The following is a 15,818-nucleotide window of genomic DNA, read 5'->3' as shown; positions in this document are numbered from 1 at the left end:
ACATTAGAGATCAATACAAGCAGAACAGATAGTTGGCTCTGCTGTTAGATGTTTTATAGGGTTCTTCATTGTTCTAAAGTGCCACAAGTAGGCTAAAGCATGGACAATGAAGCTGGTAAGATGGTATGCAGTTCAGACTATGAATTAAGCCAGAAAAACAGATTAAAAAAGGTGGGACTGAATTAAGACAGAAAAACAGATTAAAAAAACGTGGGACTCTACTTCTAATGGTCATCATAAATGACCTGGGCCCGGTTCCTCAAAACATTCTTATCACTAAGTAGTTCTTAACCTATTCCTTGACCTCTCTCTTAACGTTATGGCACGATTCCCGACACGTTTGTACGCTAAGTATATCTTCTGTAAGTCACACTTTCGTAAGGTTGGTCTGGACCACTCTTAGCTTTACCTTATCACTGTTGCAGGTCTATATGAATATAATTCTGAAGTTTTAATACACCCAGACAGTATTAAATTAGGCTAATTCAAGTGTTTTCATGCAAAGAATAAAATTGTCATTACACTGATTGTTGTTAGATTTTTAATTATATTATTATACAATATTATTAATTTAATTAAAAAGCGCTTTTAAAGGCCAGTGAAAGCATAGGCTACTGTCAGTTAAGTCCTAGGCTTATTCGGACGCTAATATTGTTTCTCATGGGCTTGTATGTTATTTTAAACATTTATAGGGGTAAGTCGGTGATTTTAGTGCCGTCCGAATCCGTAATATCAGTGTTTTTCTCACCCAACCCCCGTAAAAATCCCTGTCCAAATTAGTACCTACTATTTTTTGACAAACAGGTTGTGTGGTAATTTAATTGCCGTCTGAATCCACTTCTCTGAGTTTACAAGAAGAGATTCAAAATCCACTGTTTAAATCATTTTTGATCACTGCCGAGCACCGTACGTAAGATGTACACTTTTATTACTGAAATGCTGGAAAGTATTTACAAGAACAATATTTCATCGCAGCTCCACCTCAGCGAACAAAAATGGGAAAGAGAAGAAAGCACGTAAAAATTTGAAATGGTTATTATGGCAGCAATATATGATACAATTTTAAAATATGTAGGCTAGACTATTATAGGCTATTATAGTTTGGATTATTTGTTACAATATCCAATAGTCCTAATAAATGCAATTTCAACTATTTCTGAAGTGCTTCTTTAATAAAGAACACCGCTTTCTCACATAAACAGCCCCTGCACGAGAGAATAATTGATTCTCGAGCCATCGATATCAACCAATTCAGCACCATCGCCACGGACAGCGCCGGGTCACGTCGCACTTAAGAAGGTATATCTTAAGCAGCTTCCTAAGGTATAGTTCGGGGAACACACTTAGGAACATAAACAACTTTGGTAAGATATATCTATCGAGTCTTCTTAGCACGCTAAGAGTGAGCGTTATCGGGGAACCGGGCCCATATCTTTATCATCCACTGTAAAATGTAACTGTAAAACAAATGCTAATCTATTGTCAAAAATATCTACACTCCCGTTATTTTTTTAAAGAAATGAAAACTTTTTCATCAATGACGCATTAAATTAATCAAAAGTGACAGTTTTTAAAAAGACATTTATAATATTACAAAAGATTTATATTACAGATTTAAATATAAAAAAACTGCAAATATACTAAATTAGAAGACAATCATTTTAAATTATAATACTATTTCACAATATTACTGTTTTTACTGTATTTCTGATCAAATACTGTAAATGCAGCTTAGGCATAAGATTTCTTTCAAAAATATAAAAATAAAATCTTACTGACCCCCCCAAACAAACTTATTTGGCTCAAGTAAGTTCATCTGATGTAGTCTTCTCAAAAAAGGGGGCAACTAGACTTAACTCAGATCTGTGATTAAAATATCCCTGTTGTAAGAACATAAAAGAAGGTTATTGTTTTGTTTTGTTTTTTGATAGAATTATCCATTTTTTTGGGTGAAACATGCTTTTAATGATAGCTCAAAATTATAAAAAAAAAATAACATAAAATAGCACAAGGTATATAGGGAAATTAGGACTTGACTCTGATTCAGTCATTGAACATAACTTATTCCCTCCAAGTAGTTAGTGCAATCAATCTGGGCTTCTGTATGTACATTTGTATGAAGAGAAATGGACTTAATTCTATAGTGTCCAAGTTCACCAGAGAAAAAATGATCACTCTAAGCGTGACTTGACACAAAACACGACTAACCAACTACAACAAAACGACTTAAATAATTGATAATATCAGCTATGATACATCCCTGTAAATCCCCATGCTTTTTGCATAAACTATTCACATAATGTTTTTTCCCCCACAAAATTGTAACATCAGTATCAAATAAGAAATGGAGGATTGTACACAGATCAAACAATCTCCTGACCCTGGCTAGACAGGGAATTCATTTGCTAGTCATTTCAGACACTCTTTCTTAAAACTGATATGGTTGGCTAACAGAACTTATGCTGGATCTGCTAGAGATTTTAGAAACACAAGGGCTTTGACATTGAACTTCTTAACAAAGAGAGTCCATCAAGATTCACCTAGGCACCTCATTTTATTTTAAGTGAACAAAGGAGACTGACAATGAAAATCCCCTTGAAAAAGCTGTAGAAGAACTTTTTCATATAATAATGCCAAATGTGTCAGAGTTGTAGTGAAGTGCATGCATTCTCACTGACTGCGTCATGTTGCAGCGCTGCTGCCAGGCTCTATAGAATGCCTTAGAACTTAAAAGCCAAACCATAAAACAACATGTTAGAAAGTAGAATGTTTCTAGAATTATAACTACCAATGTGGGCAATTTAATTGACTATGTGCAACAATTTTATATGCAAACAAGCATGCATGCAACTATATTTGCATTGCTTGAGGGTTTCAATTCATTAGCTAGCCTCCAGCTATAACTGCACATAAGTGCTAAAATGCTGCATCTATTTACCTGATAAAACTACTGAAGTGATAGTAAAACCTGTGTAGAATAATAATAATTGTAGCCCCAGGTGCTGAACAAGCCATTATGAACAATAAAAGTTAAATATAAGTAAATGTCACAGCCATAAACAGTAATTAAAATGCATCAACGTATAACAAAAGAGTCCAAAAGAGTCTGAAGACCAGTTAAACCTTTCATTATCTGTCATTAAATCTTTTTTTTTTCTTTTTTTTTGAGGATTCATGATGTCTTTTTTTCCCCGTTTGATCAAAGAACTACAGGTAGCAACACGTGGCGTGTCACACATTATACCAGCAGCCTGTTAATGCAACTGCACTTTCCTTCAAAATAAAGTTTGCAGAAGCCAAGCTCACTCTGTTTGCTTGTCCTGAGCATGGCCCTGCTGACAACATGTGAGTGTGCATAAATATCTTCAATTCCTCTGCGAATACCTCAAGGTTTGCTTTGGGATGATTCAGGGAGTGACTGATCAAAATTCTTCACCGTATCTCCTGGATTTTATTCTTTAAAGGGATGTTGTTCAAAGTCATCATGGACTATTTTCTCCTGAAAGCTGTGTGTTGTTCCACATTATCCGAGAATGTAGTTTCTGTTGTTGAGGGAAACTGAAGGGACTCAAAGGCTAAAGACATTGAAAATTAAACAGCAGTGTAAACTGTGAACTGTGACGGAAAGCAAAATCGGACATCATCCATTTGCTTGTCTTAAAATGTTTCTACTTCAATGTCTGTACTTACATTCTCAATCGTCCTCCCTTTGTTAAATAAACAACAAGGTATTCAAAGTAATTCAATTTTTCCAATTGTTATGATTTAGTCATAACAAAGGCATTTCCTAAGACAACTATAATCGCACAGTGCAAACACCATGGAGCTGTTTGTTAGAAACACAAAATTAACATACATCGATTGTGACAGAGATGGGACTCGAAGCCAATGCTTGCGATTATAAACTAAAAGATAATTTACATTTGATTCTTTTCAGATGTAGTTGGGTAGAATCGCTGTTTCTCTCCTGAGGTGGAAGCGTAATGTCACCACTCTTCAAGGCATCCTTTAAGCCCCAGCTCTTGTTGCTATGGAAACCATTCATTGCCACGCAATCTTCCTGTGCTGTCTCGCAGAACCTTCCTCACAAACACACAGTAAATCTCACCTCTAAATCCTGGATTTAACTGAGAGAGAGAGTCAAAACATGGATCATTTTATCTTATTGTATTTGCTTTACTTCAGTACACCCCTATAGGAAAGGTCAGACAACATAATCAATTACAATCTCCTATTTTCTTTATAAAGTATAATAATAATAATAATAATAATAATAATACGGCTCAAAAGTTAAGAGGCAATACATTTAAAAAAAAAGAAATTATTCAGCAAGCATGCATCAATTTGGTCATCAAAAATTACTTTTTAAAACAAATGCTGTTCTTTTGAACTTTTTGAAGATTTCCACAAAAATATTAAGGAGCACAACTGTTTTCAACATTGATAATAACAAGAAAATGTTTCTTGAGCAGCAAATCAGCATATCAGAATGATTTCTGAAGGATCATGTGACACTGAAGACTGGAGTAATGATGCAGAAAATTCAACTTTGCATCACAGGAATAAATTACATTTTAAAAATATATAAAAATTTTACTGTATTTTTTCACCACATAAATGCTTGGTGAGCTTTTGTAAAAACTTTAAATTCCAGCAGTGACATCATAACTCATTACATCACAAACTAACAAGATAAAAAAAAAAACCTGTGCTTCACAATTCCTGTGAAAAAAAGTAGTGAAGACAACATAGGCCATCGCAAAAAACAGTGATGACTAAAATAAGGATGAAGATGCTGCAATATGTTTACTAAACATGTTGTGGTTAATCATGAATCAGCTTCAGGGCTCCATTCTTTTTAAATCAACACTGTAAAAACTAAAGGAGCCTCAAATATCCTTTCGGATACTCAAGGAACTTAAAAATGTAATTTAAGTGCCTCAAAGCTCTTTCTCCTATAGTAGGGTTACTGGAGGAGCATTGACAATCTTTGAGGTTCTTGCTGGAACTTATGGGATCCTTTAAGCACTTTGTATTTAGTTCAGAGGTTCTGGAGTCACCTTTTCATTACTATGAGACCTCGAAGTGCTTTGGGGGAAAATAGAGGAACTTGAATGTGATAAAAGGGTTTTTGGAAGATCTTTTAACATTTAAGTGGTTCATAGAAGATATATTATGTTAAAGCCAGCATCTGGAGGAACCCAATGGTTCAGTGAGGCCGGAATGATATTATTATTATCCTATTATTACTTAAGTTTTATTCAGTATACCCAGGTGAAAAATACGTAGGCTACTATTAAAAATGTACTTGAGTGTGTTTTTAGTAGGCCTTCAATACAAATATAACCTACTTTGATGCATTTTAATACATTTAACAGCAGCCTACGTCTTTTTCACCAGGGTAGCTTACATTTATTTAGTATAGGCCTATTTTATTGATTAATTTAAACCAATAACAAACAACACTAAATAATAATAATATTAATAATAAAAATTCATTAATTATTATTGAATAAATAATAGTAATAAAATAATATTTTTTACTTCTTCATAAATTATTATTATTTGAAGAAGAACCAGGAGGATAAAGGTTTTATTCAGTCACGAAACTGCTGCTATTCCTCTGCTGTCGTCACTTCAGTGATGCTCGCGCTGCTCGCGCGCAACAAAGCTCAGCTGATCTACGTCATCGAGTTTGAAAGTAACGGCTCTCCTCATCAAAGCCTGCCGCATCTTCCGCCGTTTGTTCGGCTCTCCGTTATAAGGTTTGTAAACTCGCCAAAGAAATAAAATACTTACTATATATTCAAACATACATATATATAAACTAAATTTATTATACATTACTACGTTTTTACAGTGTTTACCACTCGTTTATTGTACAGTATCTGGTATGAAGGTTTTAGCCGCGATGCTAACTACGTTGATCTAATGAACAAATGGAAATGATTGACTTATTGTCTTAGATTGATTTAAAGTTAGTCATTCAATTCAACATATTCTGTACAACTGTGTCTTCAAATTGCTGATATACAGCCTAACTAATTTAGCTGATTCCTGCTGTCGTCATTGGCGTTTGTTATGAATAACAAAAGCAGGTTAATATAGTTTGGTCTGTTTTTGTTTAGCCTAACTTTACTTACTACAGGTGCCCTCATTCTCTCAAATACCATTTTGAATCCATTTAGTGGTCAATAAATATTATGTTGTGAATAATCAGCTTTGTTATTTTGTTCCCCAGAACAACCAGTAGGCTACAATGTTTCAGTGGCAACATTGAATTACAGTAAGTTACCTGCACCACATGCAAGTACTTTATTACTATGAACTTTCTCTGTGTGCAATTGTATTGTTTGACTGTGTACTTGTGTTTTTTAATCAGTTATTCTCTGAAAATCTTCTTCCCTCATGCTCTCAAATCTCATTCATGTTACATTTATGTAATATCACAGGTTTGGAGCTAATAATGCTATGCATTTTTTATAGGCTATACCTTAATCATATGCATTTGAATATAAGACATTTGAACCCTGAATTATAACTTCAAGTTTGGTCTTTTTCGACAAAAAAAGAAAAAAGCTATTAAATGGCTTCATAAGACTTACAACACAAACCATAACACATGAGTTGTGAATTCATTGATTATTTTTAGGATCTTTTCTGGGACATTTTTGGAGCTTAACCATTTTTACATAAATTGTTGCATTTAATTGAACTAGACAAGTGTACATAAGAATGGTTTCATGAATGATTTACACAATTTTTTTCTGCTTGTGTTTCATGCAGTTAAAGCGGACGGTGACAGGGGTTGCATTATGCCTGAGATCTGCTTTTGGGTTCCACAGACAGAAAGTCAAACAGGTTTGGAACGTCACAAAGCTGAGGAAATTATTTAAATTTCACAACTATCACTTTAATAACCTTACTAACAGTAAATTTTGTACTTTGCAGGGATCTCGGTAAGCTGAAATACAAGTTTGAACAAGAATAAAAATCCTCCTGTAGACCTGAAAATCATTGAAGTGTCTGGACCATCCACCAGAAAAGAGGAAAAACAAACAGAAAATGAAGCTAATGCACCTTTTCACTTTTCTAACTCGTTAAGTACCTCACATGTCCCTTGTGAAGATTTTATAATTGATTGCATTTTATGTTGCAGTGAGTAAAGGTGCGTCACATTTGTGAATTTTGTGAAATTACACAGGCAAAAAGGTCCATTGACCATTGTCAGCAGTGTAGCAATGTAATGTATGAAGCACCACACAAAATTGCTGATCGTGTGGATTCTTATTGAAATGACTGAATTCACCAGTGAACATTCACAGAACAACAGATAATTTTACTGCACCTTAACTCTGTTCAAATGGAAAATGTTTTCTGATTGTTGTGACATAAGGAATACTGTTTCCGGGTCGAAGCCTCTACTTCTACTTCCTTTATCTTGTTTCTAGATATTGAGAATACTCAACAACCATTTATGGGAACTGTTGATTCAAGTCACACATTTAAGCTTTTCAAAAGCCGTAGTGTACATTACAGTCTCCAGTCTCACGGCATCCCAGACTTCAACATTTTATAATTCAAAATAGCTGAATAACTAAACCATCTGAGATTTCGGAATAGAGATAAAGGTTAGGAGGATCATAATTTTCAGGAATATTACAGAACAATGAGTGCATATTAGCACTGTTTGTTGTTTGTTTTTGGCATCTGAGAGAGCTTTTGGACTTTGAAACAGTGGCGTCAGACTTAAGCGAACTGAAACACGTTTTAAAATTAAGTGAACATGGACATTTTTAATTAGTCAATTTTAATTTTTTACATTGATTTATTACATGGAACATGTGTTTTCTATGCATTTTGTTGAGATGTCTTTTCTTGTGTAGCCTATTGTATACACATGGTTGATTATTCATATTACTTATGTATTATACAATTTTTTTTGTGTGTATTCATTGATATTAATCTATTACTAGTTTTTTTCCCCAAGTGCATTGAAGTGTATGTATTAAAATGGATCTAAAATATGTAATAAACAATTCTTATTTTGTATTTGGTTCAGTTTGTTTATTATAATAGAAGTTAATGGTAACCGTAGTAACAACGTGAAATTAATTTAATCCAAATAAAAAAATTGAAATTTGGTTCCTGGAGGCACCCACAGTGGTTCCACACAGTGCTTCATATAAGAGTTCCTCAGGAAACCTGTGTGGTTCCTCAGAGAACCACCCCTTTTTAAAGGGTGCCTAGAGGATCTACAGACGGTTCCGCCGGTGTGGCAAAGTGAAGAACCCCAAAAGGTTCCTCCAGGCACCTTTAATTTTTACAGTGAATGATATGCTTTAGCCAAAACTACAATGAAACAGAAGCCAGCTAAAGCAAATAAAGAAATAAACATTTTTCCTAGATAGGATTTCAAATGTCATCATTAGGTTTTAAAACACGTGGAGGCAATACTTGTTTTAAAATCTAATGATGAAATTTGAAATCCTATCTAGGACATTTTTTTTTTTTTTTTTTGCTTTAGCTAGCTTCTGTTTCATTGTAGTGTTGTCAGCATTCGTCTGAATGAAAACCTTTTCAACAACGCCTCTTCTATGTGTGACTCTAGGCCAAAAATCAATTAAATGTGAAACCCAGTCTAAAACTAAAACTTTAATTCTAGACTTTTCCTTTAGGGAATCCCATTGCCATAGTCTGCCCCTGGAAGTTATTAAAAGCAAAAGAGGTCTTTGGTGTATCCTCGTTTAGAGAGCTAAGTAAATGAGTGTGTGCAAGAGCAAGTGAAAGTGTGTGTGTGCGTGTGTTTGTGAATGCATTTGTAGACCGTACCAATTACCCTAATGTATCCAATTAAAAATAGCTTGTTCAAAGACTAGTGGCGGCTCTGTAAAGACTGCATTTATAATCAGGAAACAAGACCACAGAGCGAAGGGAGGGACGTTCAAACACCTTAGGCAACATTTATAACACTGACTTGAAATTACTCCCCATGATCATTCCAATCAATCTTATGCAAACAAAGAGCCTTTGGAGGAGGTAGAGGCTCAAGGAACAGAGGAGACTATCTAGCAAGAGTGAGATTTATGAAGTAAGGCAAGGTGCAGTCTGTCTGAAAGAAATGAAAAAGCACTTAGTCCAATGGGAATTACTAAAGCAAAAAGGATGCCAGAAAGAATATATTATGGTTTGCAAACAGGTTTCCCATGTCACCTATTGGACAAAAACAAATAGTCACACCCCAATCTCATGCCAGATCAGAAACTAAAAATGGCTTACTTCACTGCATATTTCTTCTTCATTCCTATGTCTACTGTATGTATTCTGGGACCCTCATCCACAATGAATATTGAGTTTGGTAAGTTTATAGGCGAACAGATTAAGCTAAAAAAAAATAAAAAAAAAACCTTGAGACTGGTTTCAAACATTGAATCCAATACATTCACAATAAAAAGTTATGATAAAGATTTAAAAAAAAAAAGTTTCCCAGTTTCCCAAAACCTAGAAAATTCTATTTTGGCCTATATAAAGACCAGCAGGTTTCTGCAGAGGCGGCGCATGCTATTTTTGAGTGTTTTATGCACTCTAAAGCGCTGAGCTTATTTTAATTCTGTAGGCTAAGTATTAAAATCCTGACTACTGAGAACTTTGTGCTATGAAAAATGCAATCGCATCTAAACATTGTTAACAAACTGAAATCTGGTTACCTCTGCATGCTGACACCATTTTTTAGACTCTAAGGATTTCTAGTTATAAATATGCAGGTCCTCATGCATTCAAATATCACTGTATGCAGATCAAACTGTGCTATTCCCAGGTGTAACCTTTCATAAGTTTGCAAGAGTATGTAAGCATAAATTACATCACAAATTATTTTTTTATAAAGTACAATAAATATTGAAATTAGAATATGTGTCTAACTGTGCTATTCCCAGGTGTAACCTTTCATAAGTTTGCATAAATGTCATAAGTTTCATAACTTTCATAAGTTTGCATAAACCTTTCATAAGTATGTAAGCATAAATGACATCACCAATTATTATTTTTTATAAAGTACAATAAATATTGAAATTAGAATATGTGTCTATCATTTATGTATATTTTTTATATACACAAATAAATGCAATGGCGTAGCAATCACTAAAACTTAGGAGGCAATGTCAATGTCCCACACCTTTAACTTTAAAGTCACTATTGAGCAAAATATTATTTTTTTCTTTTTAAAAAAAGATTTGCCATTTCCTTTTACTTCCTGTCTCATATTTTTTTCCAGACATCCCTAAAGTGAGAAACAACATGACATATTTGACAATGCTATGGCAGTGCCATATAAACAGTCAACCCCAGCACAAATGTCAGAACTATTCTAGGACAGGCAAAGACATTTCACACTATATCTGATTGCCTAGAAATGACTTATACAACTGTCAGAGTGAGCGGCAGACGTGCATATAGTGTTCAGCACCATGGACAGCGGCCAGTGAAGCTGCTTGTGATAAATGATGAACACACAGTACTTACATATATAAAGTGCAAATGACTAAAGTGCACACTTTAGTTTAGGGTCCAATTCTCACTACTTATAAAACACATATTAATGGCTAAGTCTGCATTACCATATTCTAACTTAACAACTACCTTGCTAACTATTAACAAGAAGTAATTAGGAGTTTACTGAGGCAAAATTCATAGTTAATAGTGAGAATTGAACCCTAAACTAAAGTGTGACCAGACAGACAGACAGACAGACAGACAGATAGACAGATAGATAGATAGATAGATAGATAGATAGATAGATAGATAGATAGATAGATAGATAGATAGATAGATAGATAGATAGATATGGTCACACTTTAGTTTATGTATGGATGGATGGACATTCATTTCTTGCTCCAAAAAAAAGGCTGACCAGACATGGTTGTAACACTTTCCAGTGTACTTCTGGACCCACAAAAACTTCACAAAATGGGGCTGTTTATATACCCCATTTGACACACACACAGAGAGAGAAACAAACAAACAAACAAAAACATTATGTATGTCTATTTAGTTGCTCTTTTAAATTAAAAAGCACATGCAAATGTTTAACTTTTAAATTCTTAATTAACATGTTTAAAAGCATGGGGATGGCATAATGATTGTTTTGAACAAGTACATCTAATTACCACAAAAAATGTGTGCACAAAAACAATTCAAAATGTGCAATAACTCATTGTGGTAATCAAACTCAGTTCAATGTCCCTGCCAACTCGTGCAAATAACAACTGCACACTTTGACACGAAGGCACACGGTTTAGTGTTACAGAATGTTGCATATTTAAACTACTAGGCTATTTCTTCTGCTTTACAGCAGACAATTATGGAATATCAAAGTTCTTCAACTTTGTTTATATTATATCAAAGGCACTGAGTTACAGATGTTGAAACAAAATGTGTTACAACACTCCCTGTTCTTCAATGTTGTTGTAAACATTATTATAACACTGGAGGATGAGACCGCTTGACACATTTGTGTAAAATAAATTTGAGACAAACTTAGAAACAAACACAAACTATATATCTATCTATCTATGGAAATGAATAAAAGCATAATTTGTTTTTGCTTGTTTTCTGTTTTTGTTTTTTTAGAGTTCACAACAGGTGAAGCTATACATGGCACAAACTTCACACAAGTTTACACAAGAATGTTTTCTCACAAGAATGTAACCCAGTGACCACTTAGTCTCTATAGGATCACAGCTGTATATGTCACGCATGTTCATAATTATAACAACTGTTTGCATGTCTCACCCTGCCAAACGAACATCATGCTTCCTATATTGCGCAAATGACACATATCTGCAGGTTACCGCGTATTAATCCGGACGAAAAACATAAATAGAACTGATATATTTGAGTTTCTGCACTAGGCCTGCATCTGATATTTCAACTTAAAATTACAATAGTTTATCACAATCAAGTAGCCTATATATCTTCAATAAAAAGTTTAATTGATTATAAATAACAGCACTCACCCAATACAAAGTACGGGAGCTCGGTATTTTCCAAGTCGTCAACAACGACTATTTCGCCCGGAAAATCGTTCCTGACGGAGAATAACAGCTTGGGCTCGGAGGCCGACGGGCTGTGCATGATGCTCAGGTCGTTCTCTCGCAAAAACGGCAAAGCGGATACCGTAACGCTTTTCATTTTGCACTCCATGTCTTGAGACTGATCTTCTTCGCCGTTCAGACATTTCACCCCAGCGGAATTGAAGATGACAGTCCAGAGAACGCCGATTAGCAGACCGGAGTGTGGTAGTAGCATCTTGCCGGAGACTGTGTAGCGGTTGTCAGGCTGCGGCAGTCGGTCAGCGGCACACTGGGAGCTGGAGGAGGAGGAGGAGGACCGGGGAATGCGTTAGCAACACACTAATCTAGATGTTTGCGTGAAAATACACGATAGAGGCAGGGTTTAAGATTCAGATATTCTCCATCCAACGGCTAAATATTCTTGTTGTCATCATAACACGACTCGGCTTAGTGATGACAGCGAGAGAGGCGGAACACCGCAGCAACGGAGCCCGTTATTGGGCTTCTCCACCTCAAGCCATCAATAACGATTTTTCTTGTTGCAGTGGATAACCATTAGCAAGAGCTACATAGTCCTGTAACACTTTTAAAACTGACTATTGTTTGCCATTATTTCTATTTCTACATGTAATTGCCCTCATATCCTCGAGTTTGTTGTTTTATCTAAGTCAAAATACGCTCTCTTTTTTCTTCTGTTTTTAAAATTTAACGCCATTCTATAGCCTATAATTTACCATTTTTATGCTAGTTTATAGGAAACATGTGTTGCATATTTGTTGCATATTTTTATACTCTGATTTACATTTGCCTACACATAGCTGAAACATAAAAATGCCTCGGTATAAAAAAAATCTTAAAATCAGTCTAATCTAGTTTGCTGGTCTAGCCGTTAGTTTGTTTTAAATAGGTTTTGTACACTTTTTTAGCAATCAGACCATGTTACCACCCTAAACTGTTTAAAGCTGGGGCTTTTTTAGCAGGATATTACATGGATTTTATTTTTTTTTATTTTTTTTTGGAGAGAGAGGGGGGGGGGGGTTAAAGTAGAAACTATACAGTGTCAACATCAGATACTTTTACAGTAAACTGTCAAACTATATTTAAAAATATATAAAACAGTAACAGGAAATTCATTGAAGAGCAATTTAAATAATAATTATATACTATTAACAAACTTTTTTTTTTTTTTTTTATTGGTTGAAATGGATACGGTTATTCTTTCTGTATCGTAAACTGAAGATAAATGCAAAAAATGAGCATCAGTAGAGAATGTGAGAGTAAGTTTTATAGTTCACTGACCACTGAGGAAAGAAGAGCAGAACTGAAGCCAACAGCAGCTGCAAGCTCTGGAAGAAGGAAGAAAGAAGAAGGAGAGGAAAAAAGAAGCAGGGCAGTCTGCCCAAAGAATGATCTCCCTGTGTAATCTTGAGCTTATACCAGCACTGAAGCAAGGCTTTAGCAAAGTGTGAAGCACTTTTGTGATGAAAGGGCACAGTACTCATTTCAGCTTTGACCTGCTCAATAATTGAACTTTGAGGGCGTTCGGGGGAGAGAGGGGTATCGACACACTTGTGGTCCCATTGCTGTGATATCCTGCTCTCTTTTAGGGTTCTTTCTGCAACACTCGCTAAGCTATTACTGCTTGTGGTTTACACATATATAAAGGCAACTGGAATAGAGAACTGTCAAAATGAGGATGTGTCTTTGTTGCCATCATTATTACATTCTAAAAAGGCAGATTATATGATTATTCGAGATGCTAATGATAATAACAATTATTATTATAGTATTATTATTATTAAAAATAACATGTAAAAAGAGAATATCACAGCAATGGCACTCAATTTCAATTAAAATTAAATATAATATAATACAATATAATATATACACACTTATATACATACATCATTTTATATATAATTATATATATACTAGGGCTGTCAAACGATTAATCACGATTAATCGCATCCAAAATAAAAGTTTGTTTTTACATAATATATATGTGTGTGTACGGTGTATAATTATTTTCTATATATAAATACACACACATGCATGTATATATTTAAGAAATATTTGCATGTATATACTGTGTATATATATTTATATTATATATAAATATTTTACATATAAATAACACATTTTTCTTAAATATATATGCATGTGTGTGTATTTATATAGCCTATAGAAAATAATTATACTCCACACACACACATATATTATGTAAACACAAACTTTTATTTTGGATGCGATTAATCGCGATTAATCGTTTGACAGCCCTAATATATACATATTTATATAAATAATAATAAACAGTGATAAAATACAATTACTATTATTATTATTATATATCCCGTGGTAAATGCTCTCTCTAAATGGATAAGTGATGCTAGATTCAAATTTTAGCTGAGAAATTGGAGCACCTATAAACATGCTTTGAGGAATCTAACTAGACATGACACAAATTATTGTCCCTTTACTGGCATTGGCGGCAATACTGGTAGGCAAATGTGTACACAGATGACTGTAATGCCTCCATTAGTGGAAGTACAGTCCCATCTTTAAATAAAAATAAATAAACAGACAAAAAGGCAAAAAATTGTCTGGACTGTTACTCTGAATAGACATGGGTCTGTTATGGCAACTACATACGTTTTAGGTATCAACATAACACAAAACATATAATGGCCTTCAAATGAGCATCATATGCAATCCAACGAAAATTGAATCTGAGGAAGCCACTCTAAAATATTCCTAAACTGCTCAAGGAATTAGCAACCAAGACATATTTTTAAAAAGTGACACATTTTCAAAATGCTAGTTGCTTGGTAGAGCACACTGAAAAGCAAATCTTGAACTGCATGTGCTGTGGTTTATGATAATGACAGAAAAGATACTGTAAAAAAATCATGCTCTGTGGTGAAAGGAATATACCACTGAGAATGTTCTTGAGACACTAGAGCTCAGGAACATGAAAAACACAATGTTTTACTAGAACAGGATACCATGAATTAAGCCTTCAAAAGATAAGAACCTCTTTGTGACACGAGGAATCTATGTTATGCATTGGCATCTTCTGTGTTCTGCATTTTTTGCATTCGGGTTGGCCCTTGTGATAGCCATGGCAACTTCATGCAAGCCAGTTGTTAGATTTAGAAAACAATATTTCCACATGTTTTCTGTAAGGCTTAACAGCAGACTATATTTGACATGACAAATTATCACTCAGGGATTTGCAACCTTAGGATATCCAGCATATTGTTCTTATGCTTAATAAAATGTCCTTGCATTTTAAAAACGGTGTGAAGCAGGGATTAGAAATAAGCTTCTTTTCTAAAAACAAATCATACTCTACATCACAATATACAACAGCAACCATGTCCACATCTATGCAGATTCTTTTAAAATGTCAAATACAAGCTTCTTATAGGTTGTCGAGGCACGTACATGCTATCAAACATCCTCAAATTTCTTTAAAAAGTTCACAAAGGAAGAAACTGGAAAGGGTTTTTAGCCAAGCAATTAGAACTTCATAAACTTGTGCTAGCCATTTCTCAATTACGGCTGCAAAGTGTTTCCCACTGAGTTAAACAGCTCACAAAATGATCTTCAAACAGTATGACTGCACTTTAATAGAGGACAGACAATGGTTCTGAAAAATAGCTCTCGATGAAAGATTATGTACAAGTACTGCTGGAAAATATATGAAATATATTCTCATATATGAAAATCATTAGTACATACACATAA

The 15,818-nt window shown here is 34.4% G+C and overlaps 1 protein-coding gene across 6 annotated transcripts in view; it reads right to left on the bottom strand.

Moving 5' to 3' along the window:
* The window catches only part of astn1 (astrotactin 1), a 234,735-nt gene extending 222,151 nt beyond the window's left edge, over nt 1–12,584 (bottom strand). For all 6 annotated transcript variants that reach the window (XM_079877707.1, XM_079877709.1, XM_079877711.1 and 3 more), the window contains exon 1: nt 12,015–12,584. In XM_079877707.1, coding sequence (XP_079733833.1) covers nt 12,015–12,306 — 292 coding nt within the window. In that variant the 5' untranslated portion in view covers nt 12,307–12,584. The remainder of the gene's footprint in view (nt 1–12,014) is intronic.
* Between the last annotated feature and the right edge of the window lie 3,234 nt (nt 12,585–15,818).

This window comes from Squalius cephalus (assembly GCF_949319135.1).
Source record: "Squalius cephalus genome assembly, chromosome: 7".
NCBI lineage: Eukaryota > Metazoa > Chordata > Actinopteri > Cypriniformes > Leuciscidae > Squalius > Squalius cephalus.
This window is presented reverse-complemented; position numbering and strand designations above follow the sequence as displayed.